The sequence below is a fragment of the Alosa pseudoharengus genome, unplaced genomic scaffold (genome assembly GCF_046254945.1).
Source record: "Alosa pseudoharengus isolate Yale_2024_CS ecotype anadromous, Long Island Sound unplaced genomic scaffold, YU_APseudo_1.1 YU_APseudo_1.1_scf_9, whole genome shotgun sequence".
Classification (NCBI taxonomy): domain Eukaryota; kingdom Metazoa; phylum Chordata; class Actinopteri; order Clupeiformes; family Clupeidae; genus Alosa; species Alosa pseudoharengus.
Window position 1 is genome coordinate 1,630,885 of NW_027468881.1, and position 18,752 is coordinate 1,649,636.

The window sequence follows — 18,752 nt, forward strand, 5'->3', positions numbered from 1 at the left end:
AACGTGCATGTAGGTTTGTTGAGACACAAGGAGAGGCTGTGCAAAGGTGCAGATAAACTAATTCCATCCAATTTAAATAGTACAACATAGAAAATCATTGTGTTTTGGTCAGTGTTGATATTGTAGAGGGACGCCACAAATAAGTCAATGTATGGGAAAAACTGAGTCGTTCTCTCATCTCTCCAGATCTTTTGGAATTTTGTAAAATAAGGTTTCAAATGAATAATTGGTATGTACCAACTTATCTGTTCTTTGTGAGGAATAATATATGTAGGCCTATTGCCTCTTTTGCATATTTTATTTTATTTTTTAGGCAAATTGTAATACAAAAAGTATTTATCTTAATATGAAGATTAAACTGGTAGAAATGTATGAGGATATTTCTAAAGGGGGAAAAAGTACCATTCACCTGTAGTGTGATAATAGTAGCCTACCACCTATTGCGGTCATTTTCAGGACTTTCGTCCAGAGTAGAAATTTTGGCACACATCCCACGTTGTTCAATGGGGTCATATTATAGCCTAACAGTTGAGATATTCTCCGCTAAATGAAGTGCATACAAATCTTACCCAGGACCTCTACTAGTAGCCCAGCAGAGCAATTCTAGAATAATTGTATAATGTAGTAGTGGATTGATGCAGAAGATGGCAGCAACGCAACAATAAGGATGCTGGCTGGCGGAAAATACACAAAAAGAAGAGGAAGATGAGAAGATGGCGCAGGCTGTGTTCGAAGTCTTGGAAGGTACAGTTGTATATTGGCAATTCCTGTTCAAACTTGTTTAGGCTTACCGCTTTCAGCTACAGGCTATATTGTGCAAGAACATTTTGAAATACAATCTATTGTTATCGTAGTATAGCAAAATCGTAGTAAGTATATCTGTCTGTCTATTTGGCTAAACACAGTATAAGGGGATAGCGTTTAAGAGGCGTGGGGAATTCTTTATCCGAGGCTGCGGACGCGTTCCTAAAGGCCTATTGCACAATTGCAGATAACCAAACCTGGGCTACTCAAAAGTAACGTTAGCTGTATGCGTGCAACCACCTCCCAAACATGACAGCAACGTAACTAAATTGCCAAACATATGTTGCCACAAGGTAAGCTACATTTGGACGTTGCGGCAACAACATAACTTTACGATGTTGCCTGTCTGATGTCAAGGTGACGTTGCAGTAACCAGAAAACGTGTTGGCGACATTCTAGCAGCATTCTTAATTGCAGCTTTTATCTGGGCGGATCCACATGCTCTAGAGTACTCTTTTGCACCTACGTAAAGTTTGCACTCCGTATGATGAAAAAACAAGTATTTTGAATAGAAATATTTTGTCTCGTTTGTGCAGGCAAAAAAAACAAACAAACAAACAAAAACATACTCAAAAAGTCTTAAAGTTATACATTAATACCATTAATAGTTGGTATCGTTTGTGCACATTTAAGTCAAAATAAACATTTGTGCAGCATTGTTATAAAGCATTATTTAGTTGACAAGTGATGTAGCCTACCAGCACCCCATTAACATCCAATTCAAAATAGTTGGTATCATGCATGTCTATGCTGTCAAAATAAATATTTGTGCTGTACTATATTAAAATCTAACATATCACAATTAACCATTCACTAAGTCCCGGCCATTGAACGCAAATGAGTTTAACACCAGCCGCACAGGCCCACACTCCGGCAACTTCAGCTCACAGCTCCATAGACATGAGTTAGAAACTGTGATTTGTGTCTGGTTTTACGGGATTACGGGATAATAGTGATGTGAGTTGAAAAGGATGGCCAAACAATGTGTATGGGATTAATGCAACATTGATACACAGAATATTGGCTTTCAATCTTGTATGATCTCTTTGTAAATTGTGTTATGTTTTATTTAATTCTTTCCTTGTGGTTCTCCCCTATTCTAAGCAAAGGGTTTCATCTTGTATGCAAACCACAACAAAACAGATCGCCACAACATCTGTGAATTAAGGCACACCGTCAACTCTGTGTAAATAAGCTAAACAATGATACTTATTGTAAGTCAGCAATATGCTTGTCACTTGCAGGAAACAATAAAGCTTTTATTTGTAGATAGATAACATAGTTAATCACTGCTAATGTTCAAATAGCATTACACCTGTACATTAGGGTGGTCACCTATTAAAGACAAGAGGACAGGATTTAGTCTAAAAGCTGTTTAAAGGGGCTTCATTATGCTGTGGAATGATATGATAAGCTTAGGCCTACATCAGAGGTGAGAGTTCACATAATCAGTGGTTTCATAAGGGAGAAGCCTTTTCTCTTGGTGATCACCATAGCACAGCAGATAGCCTCCTGCAACGTACACCGGCGACCCGGGTTCGATTCCCGCCCTGTGGTCCTTTCTGGATCGCACCCCGATTCTCTCTCCCACTCACTTCCTGTCATTCTCCACTATCCTATCTGATTAAAGGCATAAAAGGCCAAAAAAATAGACTTAAAAAAAAAAAGAAAAGCATGGGGTTCGTGCACAACAGTGTAAAATGTATTTACACACACACACACACATACACACACACCCACACGGAGGGGTTTTGGATATGTTTTTGCAGTCCTTGCAGCCTGTCGTGTCAAATCTTCCATAACAGTAGTTAAGTTAATTTAGGAAATCAAAGAATCTATTTGGTATTGTTTTTAGTATGAAGAGACGTACCTAGCGCTCTCTAGAAAGATAATTTTGACTTAATTTTTATAAGACTTTGACTTATTTTAAGGAGTCTTAATAAGACAAATTTAATCAACGCACTGGCAGACAAATTTGCTTGTTTTCAGGATGAGACGTCAAAATAAGTCAAACTCTTTTTAAGTTAAGTCAACGGTTTTACGAGAAAGCACTAGGTAAGTTTCTTTATACTGAAAACAATACCAACTAGATTTTTTGATCTTGATATAAGATTAACCCTTTGCAGGCCACGCCGAACATTCCGGGAGAAATAGCCCTTTCAAATGGTATAAAATATAATTAATAATTTTGAGGAGAACACACATCATTTTTTATAAATATCTTTAAAATTCAACCCCAAAAAACACAAAACTATCAGTTTGTCAAGATTAATCTCATTTTCCCCCCAATTTCTGTTGTAGATAGAGAGTGTATGGGAGATTCACAATTTTGTTTTAGAATCAATGTATCACCTTTTGTTCAAAAGTTATGATACATTTATTAGACCTTTGCAGATGGCACGAAACATTCCTTTTTTTCATACTTGATGCCCTTGTGAGACAAAAAGGCTTATTGTGTGGCCATGCTACATGGCAGATAAGATATACCCACCATTGTAATCAGGAGAACTAGCCCTTTAAAATGGTAACACACATTGTTTTTAAACAATACCTTCAAAATTCAACATCAAAAAACAAAAAAATATCAATTTGTCAAGATGAATCTTACTTTTCACCTAATGTCTATTGTAAATATAGTGTGTGAAAGATAGACAGTGATGTGTTCTCCTCAGTGAACGAAACAGAATCAATTTATCAACTTTGGTTCAGAAGTTATGATTAATTTACTCATAACTGCAAGTCGCAGTAACAAGTAGAATTTTTAAAGAGTAGGATGTTTTCCTTTCCTAGTTTGACATCTGACCAAAAGTACACAGATATAATGGTCATGTAACAAATATAAGGTGTTTTACCATCAAAACAAGTATAAGTATATATACTCTTTTGATCCCGTGAGGGAAATTTGGTCTCTGCATTTAACCCAATCCGTGAATTAGTGAAACACACTCAGCACACAGTGAACACACAGTGAGGTGAAGCACACACTAATCCCGGCGCAGTGAGCTGCCTGCAACAACAGCGGCGCTCGGGGAGCAGTGAGGGGTTAGGTGCCTTGCTCAAGGGCACTTCAGCCGTGGCCCACTGGTCGGGGCTCGAACCGGCAACCCTCCGGTAAGGTGATACACTAACACCGCATTCACACCAGATCCGTGGTGTGTGTGTTGTCACAGCTGTGGCGTGTGTGTGTGTGTGTGTGTGTCCATCTAAGCCTAGCAGACGATGAGGTGTAAATGCTACTGGAGTTGGTGTCCCTGTCTGTGTTAGAAGGATAGGCAAAGTGTATGCTTTCTACCTATGCTTTCTAAGCTCAAAATAAAGAAATTGTCAGATAAGAAAATTAGAAATTGAATTACAAATCTAACCAAACTATTATCACTATAATCCCTGTCTTTATCTTATCACAACCAGAAATGTGCATACGCCCAGTTGGGCGAACACACACACACACAAACATGCTTACCCACCTGAGGATGATGGGAGATTACTCTCCTCCTCTAGCACATCATTGTCTTCCTCTTCATCCAGAAACTACCCATCCATGTCCCATGTCCATGCCATCGTGATCCTTGGGGGCCTGACTTACATGACATTTTGTTTAAAAACAGGGCAAAACATTTTTTTAAGGCTATTGACAGCATATTCTGGTTTACAGGATAGCAAAAGTAGATATCCATAAATCCCTCTGTAATTTTCCCCCCATCCAATATCTGAACACAATGAAAACATAATTTTGAACCTGGCTGTATCCAATGCTCAGTTTTTGTGTTTTAAAATCTATGCAAATTAGTGCATAATTAATTAGATAATAAATAAAATAATAAATTAATAAATTATTAAAAATAATAAATTACAGAAAATTCTTATATTTATGTATCTGCTTGTTAAAAATGTTACCCTATTTACCTGTAGTGTCTCGCCTTAAATCTTTAATTTTAAGATGTATTTTCTTAACCCATTGGCAGATAAATTTGCTTGTTTTTTATGTCTTAATTTAAGAAGATTTTGACTTATTTTAAGTCAAATAATCTTACAAGAAAGCTCAAAGTAAGTATCTTTATACTAAAAACAATACTAACTAGATTTTGTATCTTAATATGCGATTATAATAGGGCTGCACGATATTAGGAAAACATGCGATATGCGATACCATTATTGAGTACTGCGATAACGATATAATTTGCGATATTTAAATATACTGCTCAATAAAGGTTTTCCACACATATTTTGAAACCTTCCACCCTTTTCTCTTTTCTCAAACTACATTCACAGAATGTCTGACAGTTCTTGCAAAATAAAACACTCGCCTCAAAAGTTTTACTTGTGCTCAGAACCAAACAGTGACAGAGTGATTCAGTGTATGATTGAAGTGTTCCCTTAATTTTTTTGAGCAGTATATTTAATGTTTTTTTTTTCATTCTGCTTGCTGCAAACATACACTGTAGGGTTGGGGGGGGGGGGGGGGGGGTAAATGTATAATTACAGAAATAAATGTATAATTTTTAAATAATATAAAATATCATGTAGCCTATATGGCCTGATGAAAGTGGACAGCTAAGAGACCTACTGACTAGGCTATCGAAGTTTTGTGGAAGATCTGCTCCTAATCCTCATAAAAGACGGGTGGACAGCCAATCTGAACACTTGTGCACCAACCAGCGGAATATTCCACATTGCCAGCCTTCGATGGGCCTAGCAAAGAAGCTAGGCCTACTTAAGCTATATCGCGGCAATCATCTCAGTCTGTAACCTCATACAGTACGCTGCGCATCCCACGTTATTAGGCTACCGGCATGCCGACTACGAGGGCAGCGGAAAGTGAAAGTAATTGGGCTGCAATCGCACAGTCCAGAAGTAGGTTAAACAACTTTTACAAATAACGAATCCTGATTACCTCTGTGCTGCTGTCTGGGGCTTTTGCTAAATGCAAATCATGAAATACAAGTCTTACAGACAGTGAAAGACAACTTCTGATATAACGATAACGAAAGAAATTGTTTATTTTAACACGGTGGAGAAGGACGCATTTGCGCTGTGTTTGTAACACGGCATCCTTCATAAAACCAAAATATTCCCATATAACAGACGTGCTTTTCCTTTTAGTCACTAATTCCTCTTCACCCAAGTGTAGCCTACCTCGCTCGACTCACTATTTTCAGCCATCACGACTTAGCTCCCGCTTTAACACCTAAAACACCACACACCTAAACTGGTAGGGGACGGGCTTCTTGGGCTGCATGACCGCATCAGTTTGGTAAAATATGTTGACATTCAGAATGTGAATACACCATAGACTGTACCCAGACAGCATTTACATCTGTGCCAGATCCGTTTTTGAATCGGCAGATTCGCGCAGCAGTCGCACTCACTATGCAGATCTGCACCATCTTTGCGCCAGACTTGTCTGTAGCTTCTGACTGTGACAGTCCATCCAGCGGGTGCGGCGCCTATCCGGGGCAGCTTCGCAGACCAGACGCGCCACAACTGAATTGAGTCCGCCCGGCGGGTGTGGGCCAGATCCTCAGGAGCTGCGCAGACCTGACGCGCCACAACTAACGGAACACTTTTCCCCCACATAAACCTGCAACTGCAACTACGTTATGTGATTATGCAGAGTGGAAGACAGGCTGCACCGTCTTTGTGATTATTGGTAAGTACATTATACAAGTATCATTTTAAATGTAAACTGGTGTTCATGTCATTTTAGTCTGCTAAATATTTAGGCCTGTTCTGTATTAAACATGAAAGTTTACAAACTTAGTTTACTCTGAAATTCTGACAACCTGAAACGTGCCAGACAAGCTGGGTAGTAGCTACGGTTAGCTTGTAGTCTAGGTTCTTTTAAACATGCATCCACAACTATGTGAACATGAGCTTTAAGGCTAAATTGGTGAGCTTTGCTTATTATTCACCAAAATCGCTTAATATCGTGTCCATTGTGTGTTAGCTGCAAATTCGTAGCCATTTGTCTGTCGCTAGCCTTGCTGCTAGTAGCACTGCAGGTAGCTTTAGACGGCCAGCGTTTTTTAAGCCTGTTTAAAATGGATTTAGATTGGAAAAACTTGGCTGTAAAGCCTTTTATCGAAGGTCCACAAGAATTGTCGCTGTCCTCCAGTTTATCCGGTTTGGGATGCAATGCGTTGTTGGCATACTATAACGTTACTGTTATAAAATAAATAATCTTTGGATGTTGAATCTAATATTTACTCTTTGTTTCTTTGCTTTGTGTGCTTTTTGTACGTCTCACAGGAGCAATGAGGAAGAATCGCAGGTTGATGCCTAACTTTAACGTTAGTCCATTGGGCTAGTTTTTGCCTTGGTCCTCTGACATCCATCCGTGAACGGCGCTGCTATTCACCGTCTGCTCGAAAATATTTCTCAGGACAGCTACTAGCCTCTGCGAGAGATCTGCCGCTGCCGCGACCAAGGAACTGCTGCTGACCTGCGAGCTGCCATGATAGCAGCCTGCCCTGCAGTCTGGATTGAGTAGCCTAGCTAACGTCGAAGAACTCTCACGAAACAACAAACTGTCGCTGTCAAAGTCCACCGACCTGCTGATCTGCAGGATCGCCCAACTGTTCTGTGCTTTCAGTGCTCCCCAGACTGCCAGTAATCTTCCTCCGACACAGCTGAGCGCCGTCGTCATCATCATCGGGACATCAGCCGGTTAGATGCAACGGACTATGTTAACATGACATTTTCTTTCAGTGCGTTTAGCGGAGTTTGTTTATCAACATAGCTTAAGCCTTATATTTTACATATTGGTTTCTGTTATGTTGTAAGCCTAGGCCTAAGCTCAGGCTAGCGGACACAGTGTTCTCTTTTGCCTTTTTAAAATAAAAAACTATTTAGAAAATTACAAATTGTGTGGGTCTTAATTGTCTGATAGCTTAAATATGAATCACAGACCAGGACCAGATGAGCCCCAGATGTAGAATATGAGTCTGGGCCAGATCCGCACCAAATGCCATGGCAATATTAACTGTACTGGGCCAGTTCTGGCCCAGATCTGTCTCTGATCCGTAATTCCAACCTGTTCCGGTATTGGCCCGTTGGAAGAAATGACCCCGGGGCAGGTCCGTTTAGAGGATCTGCGCCAAATGCTAATGAAGATCTGGACCAAATCTGGCCCAAATATATTTTGCTGTCTGGGTATGGAATGCGCACGGCACAGAAAATGTATCGAATTTATCGAAAATTAAGTAATCTTTGCGGTATGTCCATCGCAAGTGTTGATATCGCGATAACGATAGGTTTTAGATATATCGTGCAGCCCTAGATTATAACACTTAGTGAGATATCAACTATGCTCACATGTATTTCATGTGCAGCCTTTGTGAGCTTAATGTAACAGTTTACACTCACTGATAGGACCACCAAGGACAGTCTGAGAGATGTGACAGTGTTGGTAAACGAGTCAACAGCAGATAAACAGTTTTAGCAAACAGAACTGTCTCAGTCCAGTGTTTTTAAGGATGCATCATACTTCCACCTGCAAACCAAGGCATTAGCTAAATGTTAACGCTGTGGCTAACTAACTTATCTCCTCAGTACACTGCAAAAAATAAGCTCTAACCAAGTGTTATTAAAATAAAAACATCTATTTGCTATTGTTTTTAGATGAAGAGACTCACTCTCTCAAAAGATCATTTTGACTTAATTCAACCATTCCCCGTAATTTGTACATGCATTTTTTTGTCATGAAGGAATGGACAGCCAAACTGTTTTGGCAGTTCAGTCTTTGTTGGATGGCCAAGGTGGCATTGCAGATCCAAACACCCAAAGTGCACCAAGTACTACCTCCATCCAAACAATGGGTGAGTTTTAAACTTGGCTTTTTTGCTTTGCTGTGAATCACTTAATCTAAATAATTTTCAAAGAACCTGTGCTTTTCACAGATGATGATGATGTCTTCCTTTGTGGAAAATGTAAGAAGCAGTTCAACTCTCTACCAACCTTCATGATCCATAAGCGAGAACAGTGCCAATCCAGTGCTTCATCACTGGCCTCTGTATCACTGGCTTCCACCATCTCCTATGCAGCTGTCTCATCTGTCAGCTCTGTCCCACATATTGCAGCCAACAGACAAGTAAGCTCACCAGATGGAGTCCTCACTGGGCAACCTGTGTACAGTCAAAGATTCAAGTTAATTTTTAAAGGGGAAAAACACTGCTGGGCCATTGTATGCTAACTCACCTACCCTACTTCAGATTCAGATTCATACTTTATTGTCCCCAGGGGGAAATTTGTTGTCACAGTCTGTACATACATTTAACAAATAACAAGACAAATGTACACATTGCACAGACAAAAAACCTTCACCAAACAGACAGACATTTCTACCTCCTTGCCAGATTATTGAGAGTGGTGATGTCAGATGGGATAAAACTTTTACTAAAGCATGTTTTCTTGTGGGTTATTTGCCTATATCTGATACCAGAGGGGAGGAGTGTGAAGCATTGGTATATGGGGTGAAAGGGATCATGTACTAATGGTCTGTGTTTTGCGAGTGATGGCAGTGTCAACAAGGGCTGGTAGATTGGGAGTGGGGAGGCTAATTATTTTTGAGCATGTGACAGTGATTTTCATGAGCTTGTTTCTATCGTTACTGGGCAGCATGGTGAAGTGGCAGAGGGCGCAGCACATGAGAAGTGATTCAATGATACTACGATACAGAAGGAGCAGAAGGCCGGGTTGAACAGAGAGGGCACCTGAGTATGCGGATGACATAGAGTCTCTGTTGACAGCGTGTGTGGATGTCTGTGGTGTGTTGGTTGAAGGTGAGCTTGTTGCCAATAGTGATGCCAAGGTATTGAAAGCTATCCACTATCTCTACTGGTTGGTTGTTAAAGGCACACTTTACCGATTAGCATTAAGCTTTGTATCAGTAGAAACCCGATAGTATTTTCAAATGGCCACGCTTCCCTCCCTCATGTCCTCCTGAGACGAGATCTGTATTTTTTGTCTGGAAAAAATCCTCTGATGGCGCAAAAATCGTCACCTTGCATCATTGGAGGACTTTTTGGCCAGAGGCTGGAGACTACATCGCTAGATCCGCATGGTTTCAACCCGCCCACAAGAGGTGGGCTTTCTTTTACTGTCTATGGCAGTGTTTCTCAAACTTTTTCAGAAGAAGGACCACTTACAGTAACTAACCAATAAAAAAGAAACGCACGGACCACCTAGCTAAAAACAAAAACGATTAGACCTACTTCAACAGTATATTAGCCTACACAATAGGCCTTCTCACTGAACCACCTTGCTTATTGTCTTTGCACTTTGCTTATTGTGTCAGAGGATTCATATGATTTAAACTGGCATATCTTACATAGACAGTGTTGCAGAACTGTTTGGATTTACATACAAGTTGGTTCAATATTGCAAACAACTCATCTATATTATATTTTACCACGTGACCACACTCACAGAATTAAGTAATAGTGTCCGCCATCTTTCTTTTAAGCTAAGCTAACAGGGTAGGCTCTTGCTCTGCAGAGAAAGCTGAGAAAGTAATGACGATGGCGGATGGTAATTTTAAAACTGATATGGCAAAAGGGGATTTTGAAGATCTGGTGAAGACCTGTACGAGGCGCAATACAGCAAGGAACAGTTGAGGATGATTGAGGAGCAGGAGGCCTGCAGCAAGACCTGCCGTTAGTTAATAGGAAGAGCCCAGGCCGGCTCAAGCTGGGGTGGACTGGTGGTGATGTCAATTCTCTTGCAAAATCGGTTGAGGAAACAGCAGTAGGCTTTGTAAAGCACCATAGCTTTGCGGCACACATGAACCTGGATACGGTACATTCCAGAAGGTTCCCGAACGTGAAAGACTGGGGAAAGGCAATTGTCTTGTTTTGCCTGCCTGTGTTCGGAATATCAGCCGATTCAGGGTTCCCGACGGACGGTAGCTGTGCGGTAATGTTACTGCGGCTATCAATAAACTGTTCATGCTCAGGATAAGCTATAATAAGTTTGCCATGGTTCATATATTTCTTTTTAATTAAAAATTCAAATTCATGTTGGATGTGGTTTATTTTCTTATCCTTTCTTATCCCTGTTTCTCCATTAGAGTAGCCTACTAGAGAAATAGTGAATCTAATTGGGAAAAAAGGTTGATGATAATGTTTAACCCTTTAGCCGCCAGGGTTTAAAAAGAATACATTGGATTTGTACATCAAAATTTCAAAAGGCCATGGCTTGCAAGTTGTCAGAGATAAAGTCCTACTGTAAATGTGAAAATAATTTAGTATGAACAGAAGTTTATGAAGGGGGTAAATTTACTCATCTAATTTGCATATTATGACGTCACTGGATGGTAACCACCGTGAATTATGTACATTTCAGTAAATACTAGATGTTGAACATATTTGAGCAGTTATACTTTCTTTTTTTGTCATTTCACCAACATAACAAATGAACAGGAATACAGTCACATGTACAGTAAACCAACAATAGTAAACTATTACTATAATCACAAACCCTATGCTACTATACAATAAAGTAGCCTGGTCAAATCAGTTCCATATCGTGGGTGACTTTGTAGTTCTTCAGAGCCCTATTTTTACAACCCCTGCTGTCTATACCACCTCCATTACGGACACTATCATCACTATTGCCACTGGCACCTCCAGCTATGTTGGGCAAAGGGTCGAAATAAGCATGGTATGCTTAGTGGACACTGTCGCAAAGACGTACCTCCATTCACAGACGCACCGTGACTATCAGTCAATAGACGATCGATCGATCATATTCTCCAAAAGGCAGATATTCTCTTTCAGAATCAGAATAGGTGAATAACAGATCCAAGACTTCATCACACGTGAATTTTTTTTTCAACATTTGGTGTATTTCTGCTTCAATTTGTGCAAAACTAAGGCCCGCATCGCTTCCGCGTAATGGAGGAAATGCACGTTATCTTCGTGTGTTTCTCGCGTGTTTTCGCGAGCTTTCTGAAAACTTTGAAAAAAAAGGTTGAGCTTGAATCGAACCTCTGGGTGTCTGCTAACTAGTGGTCAAGAGTACAAATGAGATTTTACACTGTACTCGCGTCTATCGTCTGTTTTATTCAGTAATGACGCTTGTCGCAATATTGCGACATGGGCGGTTAGAGGGTTAATTCCTCCCTCATGGTCTGGATGAATGAAACAGGCAAAGGTGACAAAATACAGTGGGTGTTACTTCGAATTGAATGGTTTCACGCGTGATTCTCACGGGACCTCACGCTTGAATCACGCGTCATTTATTTATATTTCCCCAGTGAAGCTGCAATGACCCAAACAACCACCAGGTGGCACGTGTGAGCAGGGTTAGGAACGTCAGTTAATAAAGCCTACGCTGCTCCAAACGACACACAGTCTCACGATACAACTTTAACTTGTTATTGTTTATGAAGGTGTCTTTGTTATTTTATGAAGACGCATCTGGTTGATTTGCTTTCATTAATGGTTTAGCTCATGAGGCCACAAGGCCAGTGGCCATCCCACTTTTCGGGAAAAAAATAAATAAATAAAATGTCTCCTTTTCCGATGCACCATTAATTTGTATTACCTTCAACACCATCTGTTGAATATAGGCCTACTTTGCGCTCTCACATATGAGCTAAAGAAGATGCTTGGGCAGGGTGCAAAGCTAGGCCTAATAGCCTAGGTGTTATTTGATCAGAAAATACTCTAGTTCGGCCACATAGGCTACTATAAGAAACTGGGAAACTTTCCGAATCCGAAATTATCTGTGGGCGAACAGGCATGGCATGCATTTTTTAAAAAAATAAAAAAATAGGCTATAGAGCTGTCAAGCATAGGCTATAGGGCTGTCAAAATTGCTCAAAAATGACGTTCGTATATTCCCTCTAAAAACAATATCAAAGTCAAAGTCTGATTGAGACTGAGATTGAGATCGAAATTACGTTTCTCACTATCCCACGGTGGAGACAAGACATAATTTTACCAATTAAGTCCACAGACAAACATAATATTCAAGTAAACAATTAAAAAGTAAATAAGAAGGCACATACAATGAATAAATAAGAGCAGCAAAATTGGGTTGAAATTGTGCAATTGTGCACAGACAGTCAATATAGTAGTGCAAAGTCAGGCCAATAAATGGCTGAGGTAGTTCTGTTTGACCTAAGTAAGCAAGTGGCATAGTGGTGCAAGTTATGTAAGAGCAGCAGAAGTGTGTTGTGTTTTCAGGACAACAGGACAACAACAACAAGTTGCAAAGTGTGCAAGTGTACAAGTGGAGTAGTGCAAGGCAGCCATTGTGGGTCCAAAGTCCAGGATGTTATGTAGCTGAGGGTGGAGGGGGGAGAGAGTTCAGCATCCTAACAGCCTGGTGTATGAAGCTGTTGGTGAGTCTGGTGGTGCGGGAGCGCAGGCTTCTGTACCTCTTCCCAGAGGGCAGTAGATCAAACAAATTGTGAGCGGGGTGACTTGCATCACTCACAATTGTGGTCGCCTTGCGGGTGAGGTGGGAGGTGTAAATGCCCTTCAGGGAGGGGAGTGAAGCACCAATAATCCTTCCAGCTGTGTTCACTATGCGCTGCAGGGCTTTCCTGTTGTATTCAGTGCAGCTTCCGCCCCACACAGCGATACAGCTGGAGAGGATGCTCTCAATGGTGCCTCGGTAGAATGTGGTCATGATGGCTGGTGGAGCACTTGCTCGCCTGAGTTTCCGCAGGAAGTACAGGCGGCGCTGAGCTTTCTTCGCCAGTGATGCAGTGTTGGTGGTCCAGGAGAGGTCTTCACTGATGTGCACCCCCAGGAATTTGGTGCTGCTCACTCTCTCCACCACAGCACCGTCGATGGTCAGTGGCAGGTGTTGGGTGTGACCTCTCCGGAAGTCAACAACAATCTCCTTGGTCTTGCTGACGTTCAGCAGGAGGTTGTTGTCCCTGCACCACATGGTCAGAAGGTCGACCTCCAACCTGTATTGAGTCTCGTCGCCCTTGGTGATGAGACCCACCAGAGTTGTGTCGTCAGCAAATTTCACTATGTGATTGTTGCTGTAGGTTGCAGTGCAGTCATGCGTCAGCAGGGTGAAGAGCAGCGGACTGAGCACGCAGCCTTGGGGGGCCCCCGTGCTCAGTGTGATGCTGCTTCAGATATTGTTGCCAACACGTACTACTTGAGGCCTCTGACAGAGGAAGTCCAGTAGCCAGTTGCAGAGGTAGGTACTGAGTCCCAGTTTGTCAAGTTTGCAGATGAGTTGTTGTGGTATTATGGTGTTGAATGCAGAACTGAAGTCTATGAACAGCAATCTCACATATGAGTCTCTTTTTTCCAGGTGGGTGAGGGCAGGGTGGAGGGCAGAGCAGATTGCATCCTCTGTGGACAATATATATTCAAACTATTCTAACTATCTATATTTGCACATTAGCCTATGTCAATGACGCGCATTACGTTAATAACAGGACAAACTAATACAACAAGACATAACTACTTCTATAAGTAGTTTAAGTTTAAACATATTTGAAAACATATTACCTACACACAAATAAGTAAATAAACTCGCTGGCTCATTTGCTCTCTTTTTTGCTCTCTCTCTCGCTGCCCCTCACTCTATCTGCTAGGCCCTACTGGTTTAAATAAACAACAACAGTAAACAAATGCTGAGTACTGATCAAGAGTTTTGTGCAAGCAATTTAAGGTCCCGATTGTTGTCCCAAATACACAAACTGGAGAGAGGAATGTTGCCGTGGTGAACTTGATACACTTCAACGGAGGTATGCTTGAAGATACCACTTTTTTGATGGATTTTTCGTTAATGAACTGTGATCTTTAATTTTTTGAAGTTAATGCCGACCTGGCCAAACCATTGAGTGAGTGGAATCACAGCCTTATGTAGCCTACAGTATGAAACCAGAAGATCATTTTGTTCTTGGAAAGGATATGATCTGTTTTGAACTTTTTGGAAACTTTTAAATTAACTGAAAGAAAAATAAATATTTTTGTATTTTTGGAAGTTTATTTTCTACAATGGAGTGAGCAGGCCGCGCGTTTGGGTTTTGAGCAGGCCGCGCAAGATTTTCATTGTTGAATAAGGGTACGTTCAGACTAAGTGTCTTTTTCTCAGCTGCCGGCATCCGTTTTACATTATAACCCTATGGAGTAGACCGTGTTTTCAAAAAAGTCGTCGGCTTCTTTTAAAACGTGACTGCAACCGCCTTTTTCTACAGCTCAGAAGTTGAGAAATGTTCAACTTCTAGCGGAAAAACGCCATACGTCATGCTGTCTTTTTTACGGATGACCAATCACAAGCAGATTACCGAGACCTGTGGTTTCCCATGACAACCAAGTAAAAAATTGAGAAGGTGACAGAACACCGGTCGAGACTCATTTTAGTGTTTGAGCATAGGGAATTGTTTGACATGACTTCATAACTTTACCATAACATACCAAAAGCAATAGCCAACGTGAGTTTTCTCTTCCGCGACATTTTGTACCCACACGTAACGTTAGTCACTTTGTCTATCGCAAAAAGACACTTCCGGCTGCTTTTTGGAACAAGAACGCTGGCAGATTTTTTTTTCAAACTGAAAAAGCGGTCTGCATAACTTCTTTTGTCAGAAAAAGACGCTAAGTCTGAACTAAGTGTTGGGAATTTTGCCTCTGTCTATTGGGTGTTAAGGCCAAGCAGGCGCGCCGGCGGCACGGGGGACGTGGGGGATATGTCCCCCGCAGTGCTGAAGAGACGGCCGTCGTCCCCCTCACTTTTGATAAGAAAAAAAGCCTTATAGGTATGCTAAATAAATAATAACCTATAGGTTTACGCTAGCTATGTAAAACTCTCCATCAGCATCACATCACTACACCACAGCCATCTAAGACTGCACAATCTCCTATTCACTCGGTTGGATATCTGAAGCCAGTTTGTCTACCAACCATCATAAAATAATCCAGGCTACTTGCTTAGCGTAAATCCTCAAATTATGGCTGGGGTTTTTTATTTACTTAGACTGCACAAACCACAGGACCTTTATTTGGGGCAGGCTGGTATTCGATGCAGGCTTTTTTAAATGTATAACCTGTGTTTAGATATGCCTTTCGTTTGGAGTGGCATACCGGTAGGCTATCAAAAACATTTTCGGTTTGGTTTGGGATTTAATGTACTTTTGGACTGTTTGATTATATTGCTAAATGTTGGGACTGATGGGCACTGAAATCTGGGGAGTATTTGATGGCTCACTATTATGTTTTAATGCAGTTGAAAAAGTGTCGGGATTTCCACCGCTGTTTATTATGAGACAAGGTAGCCGTTCATTGAACAGGGGCTGTGCTGTAATGGAAACCCTTTTGCCTAGCCAAGTAGGCCTAGCCTACATTGAATTATTGTTTAATTATGCATGATTTACTTTTTATTAAATTCGTAGGCTGGAATGCCTTGAGTCGCACCAACAATTGTGTTTAAATGTAGCCTGCTTCAGCCTAATCTCGAAGGGGGCGGCAAGCGAATGAGTTTGAGAGCGAGTGTTGGAGACCCATGGTCTAGGAAAACGACTTTTCTTTGCCAACAGTATTAATCCAACCAACAATATAATAAAATATTAAGAAGAGGTCTTATTTCATTGAGTTAAATCGAAACAATGTCTTGCTGGTGGACTGATAGCCCTACTGGTTGAACTTGAATTATTACCCCGTCTTGTATTGGGGGACCGGTGTTACATGGCAACTGGCTCCCATATTAACTGGCTGCGTTGATGACGTTTCACAATTGATGACGAGTCTTTTACAGATGTGGCTGCTTGCAGATTTGTCACTTTGTGATAGGCCTATAAACTAGAGAAGAACACAAATATGCATGACATGTTTAAATGTCAAAATTGTCTATAGGCCTAGTACATGCACTGAACCATGAATATGCCACCCAAAAAACAAACACCTAAATAGCATAAATTAACTCCACGTTGGTATCGAACCACTAATAATTTGAACTGCTAGCTTGATAATCAAATGTCTACTGCCTGCACATTGCTGTTTCATGCAAGTAAGCAAGCTGATCTGATGTGTTGGCCTTTCTCTGCTGGCTTTTGTGATGGAAATAAGATGTCTATTCAGTGGATTAAGGGGAGGGGGCGGGTGGTGTAGGCCTATTAGCACCTGAAGCACGAAAGTCAGATGAGGGGGGATGGTATGGTATCTTGACCGCTGTCAATGGCAACAGATTTCGTGCTTGAGATTCACATCTAGAAACAGTTGTTCAGATGCATTCTAAAGAATGTTGGATTCAAGTTCAGTGTGTTTGGCGAAGTTTGTTCCTCGGCATAAGCCAATGAAAACGGTAACAAATAGCCTACATTTAAAAAGACATTACGCGAAGTGTGGGTCTCTCTCTCTCTCTCTCTCTCTCTCTCTCTCTCTCTCTCTCTCTCTCTCTCAAAAAAAGAAAACACACCATATGCCCAACAAGTAGCCTGCGCCCTAATTAAATAGCCGAGTTGCAAAGGTTTCTTATTTAACTTTGAGGGTAATAATGTTGAAAGATGTCAGGCCTAGAAAATTGAAAAATTGAAAAAATTGACAGTGGCCTGGAAGTTAAGTTCGACATCGCAATAAAACTGAATTGAGTCAAGGCGGAATGATTTGATAACATATTGATCATTTGTAAAGAGACACATGGATTATGCTGATATTGTTCATCTTAAATTAAAAAACTGCAGTGTTATTTATTCAATATTATAATCTAGCCTTCCTCTCATCACATTCTTTCTTCTCAGATTCACGCGCTATGCTACCCGACATCTGAAATGCGACTCGTGCAACATTTGTTTGGCTGTTAAAAATAAATATAAAATAATAAACAGTAACAGAAAATAACAAATCAAATCATCTCAAACTACGTTCAAGTTGCATGTTTAAGAAACCAACTTTTAAAATGTTCCCCGAACCCCTGCTTATGTATGTGGTTTTACTTCTAGGCTAAAGCCACGATTGTTTTTAACTTCTAGCAATGCCTCTGATTATTATTATTATATATATAATTATAAGGTGCTTAGAGCTGCACAGAGGTTGATCTGCCGAGCTTCAACAAGTGAGGTATGATTAATTAAATGCATTGACAGTTCATTGCTCCTGCCAAATGGATCGCCGAACCACACCAGCGATGCCACAGCCAGCCGTATATACGGCTCCATATACGGCTCTGTCCGCAGCGGACTTAAGCTGCCACCTAGTGGCGACGGTTGTAATCCATTTCATGCAGCTGCGTGAAAGACGCGGAGCGTGAGTGAAACGACGATTACGAAATAGCACCCACTATATACAAAGGCTAAAGTTTAAGCTAAACATAAGTTTAACCTATGTAAACGTCCTACAACTTCGATATTTTACAACATCCTAAATCAGGGGTGGTTATTCGTATATATATATATAGTAAAGACTACTTTGCAGGCGCCTGTGCTTATTGCTGAGAAGGTCTCACATACAGAGGATGAGAAGTGGAATGAGGTGGGGTGTATGGTATAAAATTCTCGCCAAAAGTTTTCTGTACCTGTACCAAAGTTTTGTGCTTGTAAGAATATTTTGTGCTCGTAAAAAATATTTGTGTACATGTAAAAATAATTTGTATCTGTAAAAATATTTTGTGCATGCAAAAATGGTTTGTACATCTTCAAATCCGTTTTGTCACTGTGTAGAAAAAATGTTTGTGAATTTGCGAACGATTTTTGCACGCACGGATTTTCCATTTGCAAGTGCTCATCTGTTTTCTACAGACATGAAACAGATCTACGGGTACGAAACGAATTTACAAGTACAAAACTTTTTTACAAATTTTCCCAAAACAGCCAATCACAGCACTGCTTACTGAACGGCCAGTCAGCCGATCAGCTCACTTCTTTAATTCTGAAACGCTGGACATCTCTGGGTACATCCATGTAAACACTACAGTCAGAAGAGGTGAAACAAGTATTGGCTGGGCTAAGCTAACGTCAAAGATACTGCTTTTATCAACTGTCT

The 18,752-nt window shown here is 40.8% G+C and overlaps 1 protein-coding gene across 5 annotated transcripts in view; it reads left to right on the top strand.

The window, feature by feature from the left end:
- Positions 1 to 688: 688 nt before the first annotated feature.
- znf341 (zinc finger protein 341) overlaps positions 689 to 18,752 on the top strand; it is a 131,396-nt gene continuing 113,332 nt past the window's right edge. For 2 of the 5 annotated variants that reach the window (XM_076277443.1, XM_076277446.1), the window contains exons 1-3: positions 689 to 744; positions 8,508 to 8,618; positions 8,682 to 8,890. In XM_076277443.1, the coding sequence (XP_076133558.1) occupies positions 714 to 744; positions 8,508 to 8,618; positions 8,682 to 8,890 (351 nt within the window). In that variant the 5' untranslated portion in view covers positions 689 to 713. Of the gene's footprint in view, positions 745 to 8,507; positions 8,619 to 8,681; positions 8,891 to 9,417; positions 9,582 to 18,752 lie in introns of those variants that run through there. The other 3 variants (XM_076277447.1, XM_076277448.1, XM_076277445.1) reach the window with 2 other exon arrangements.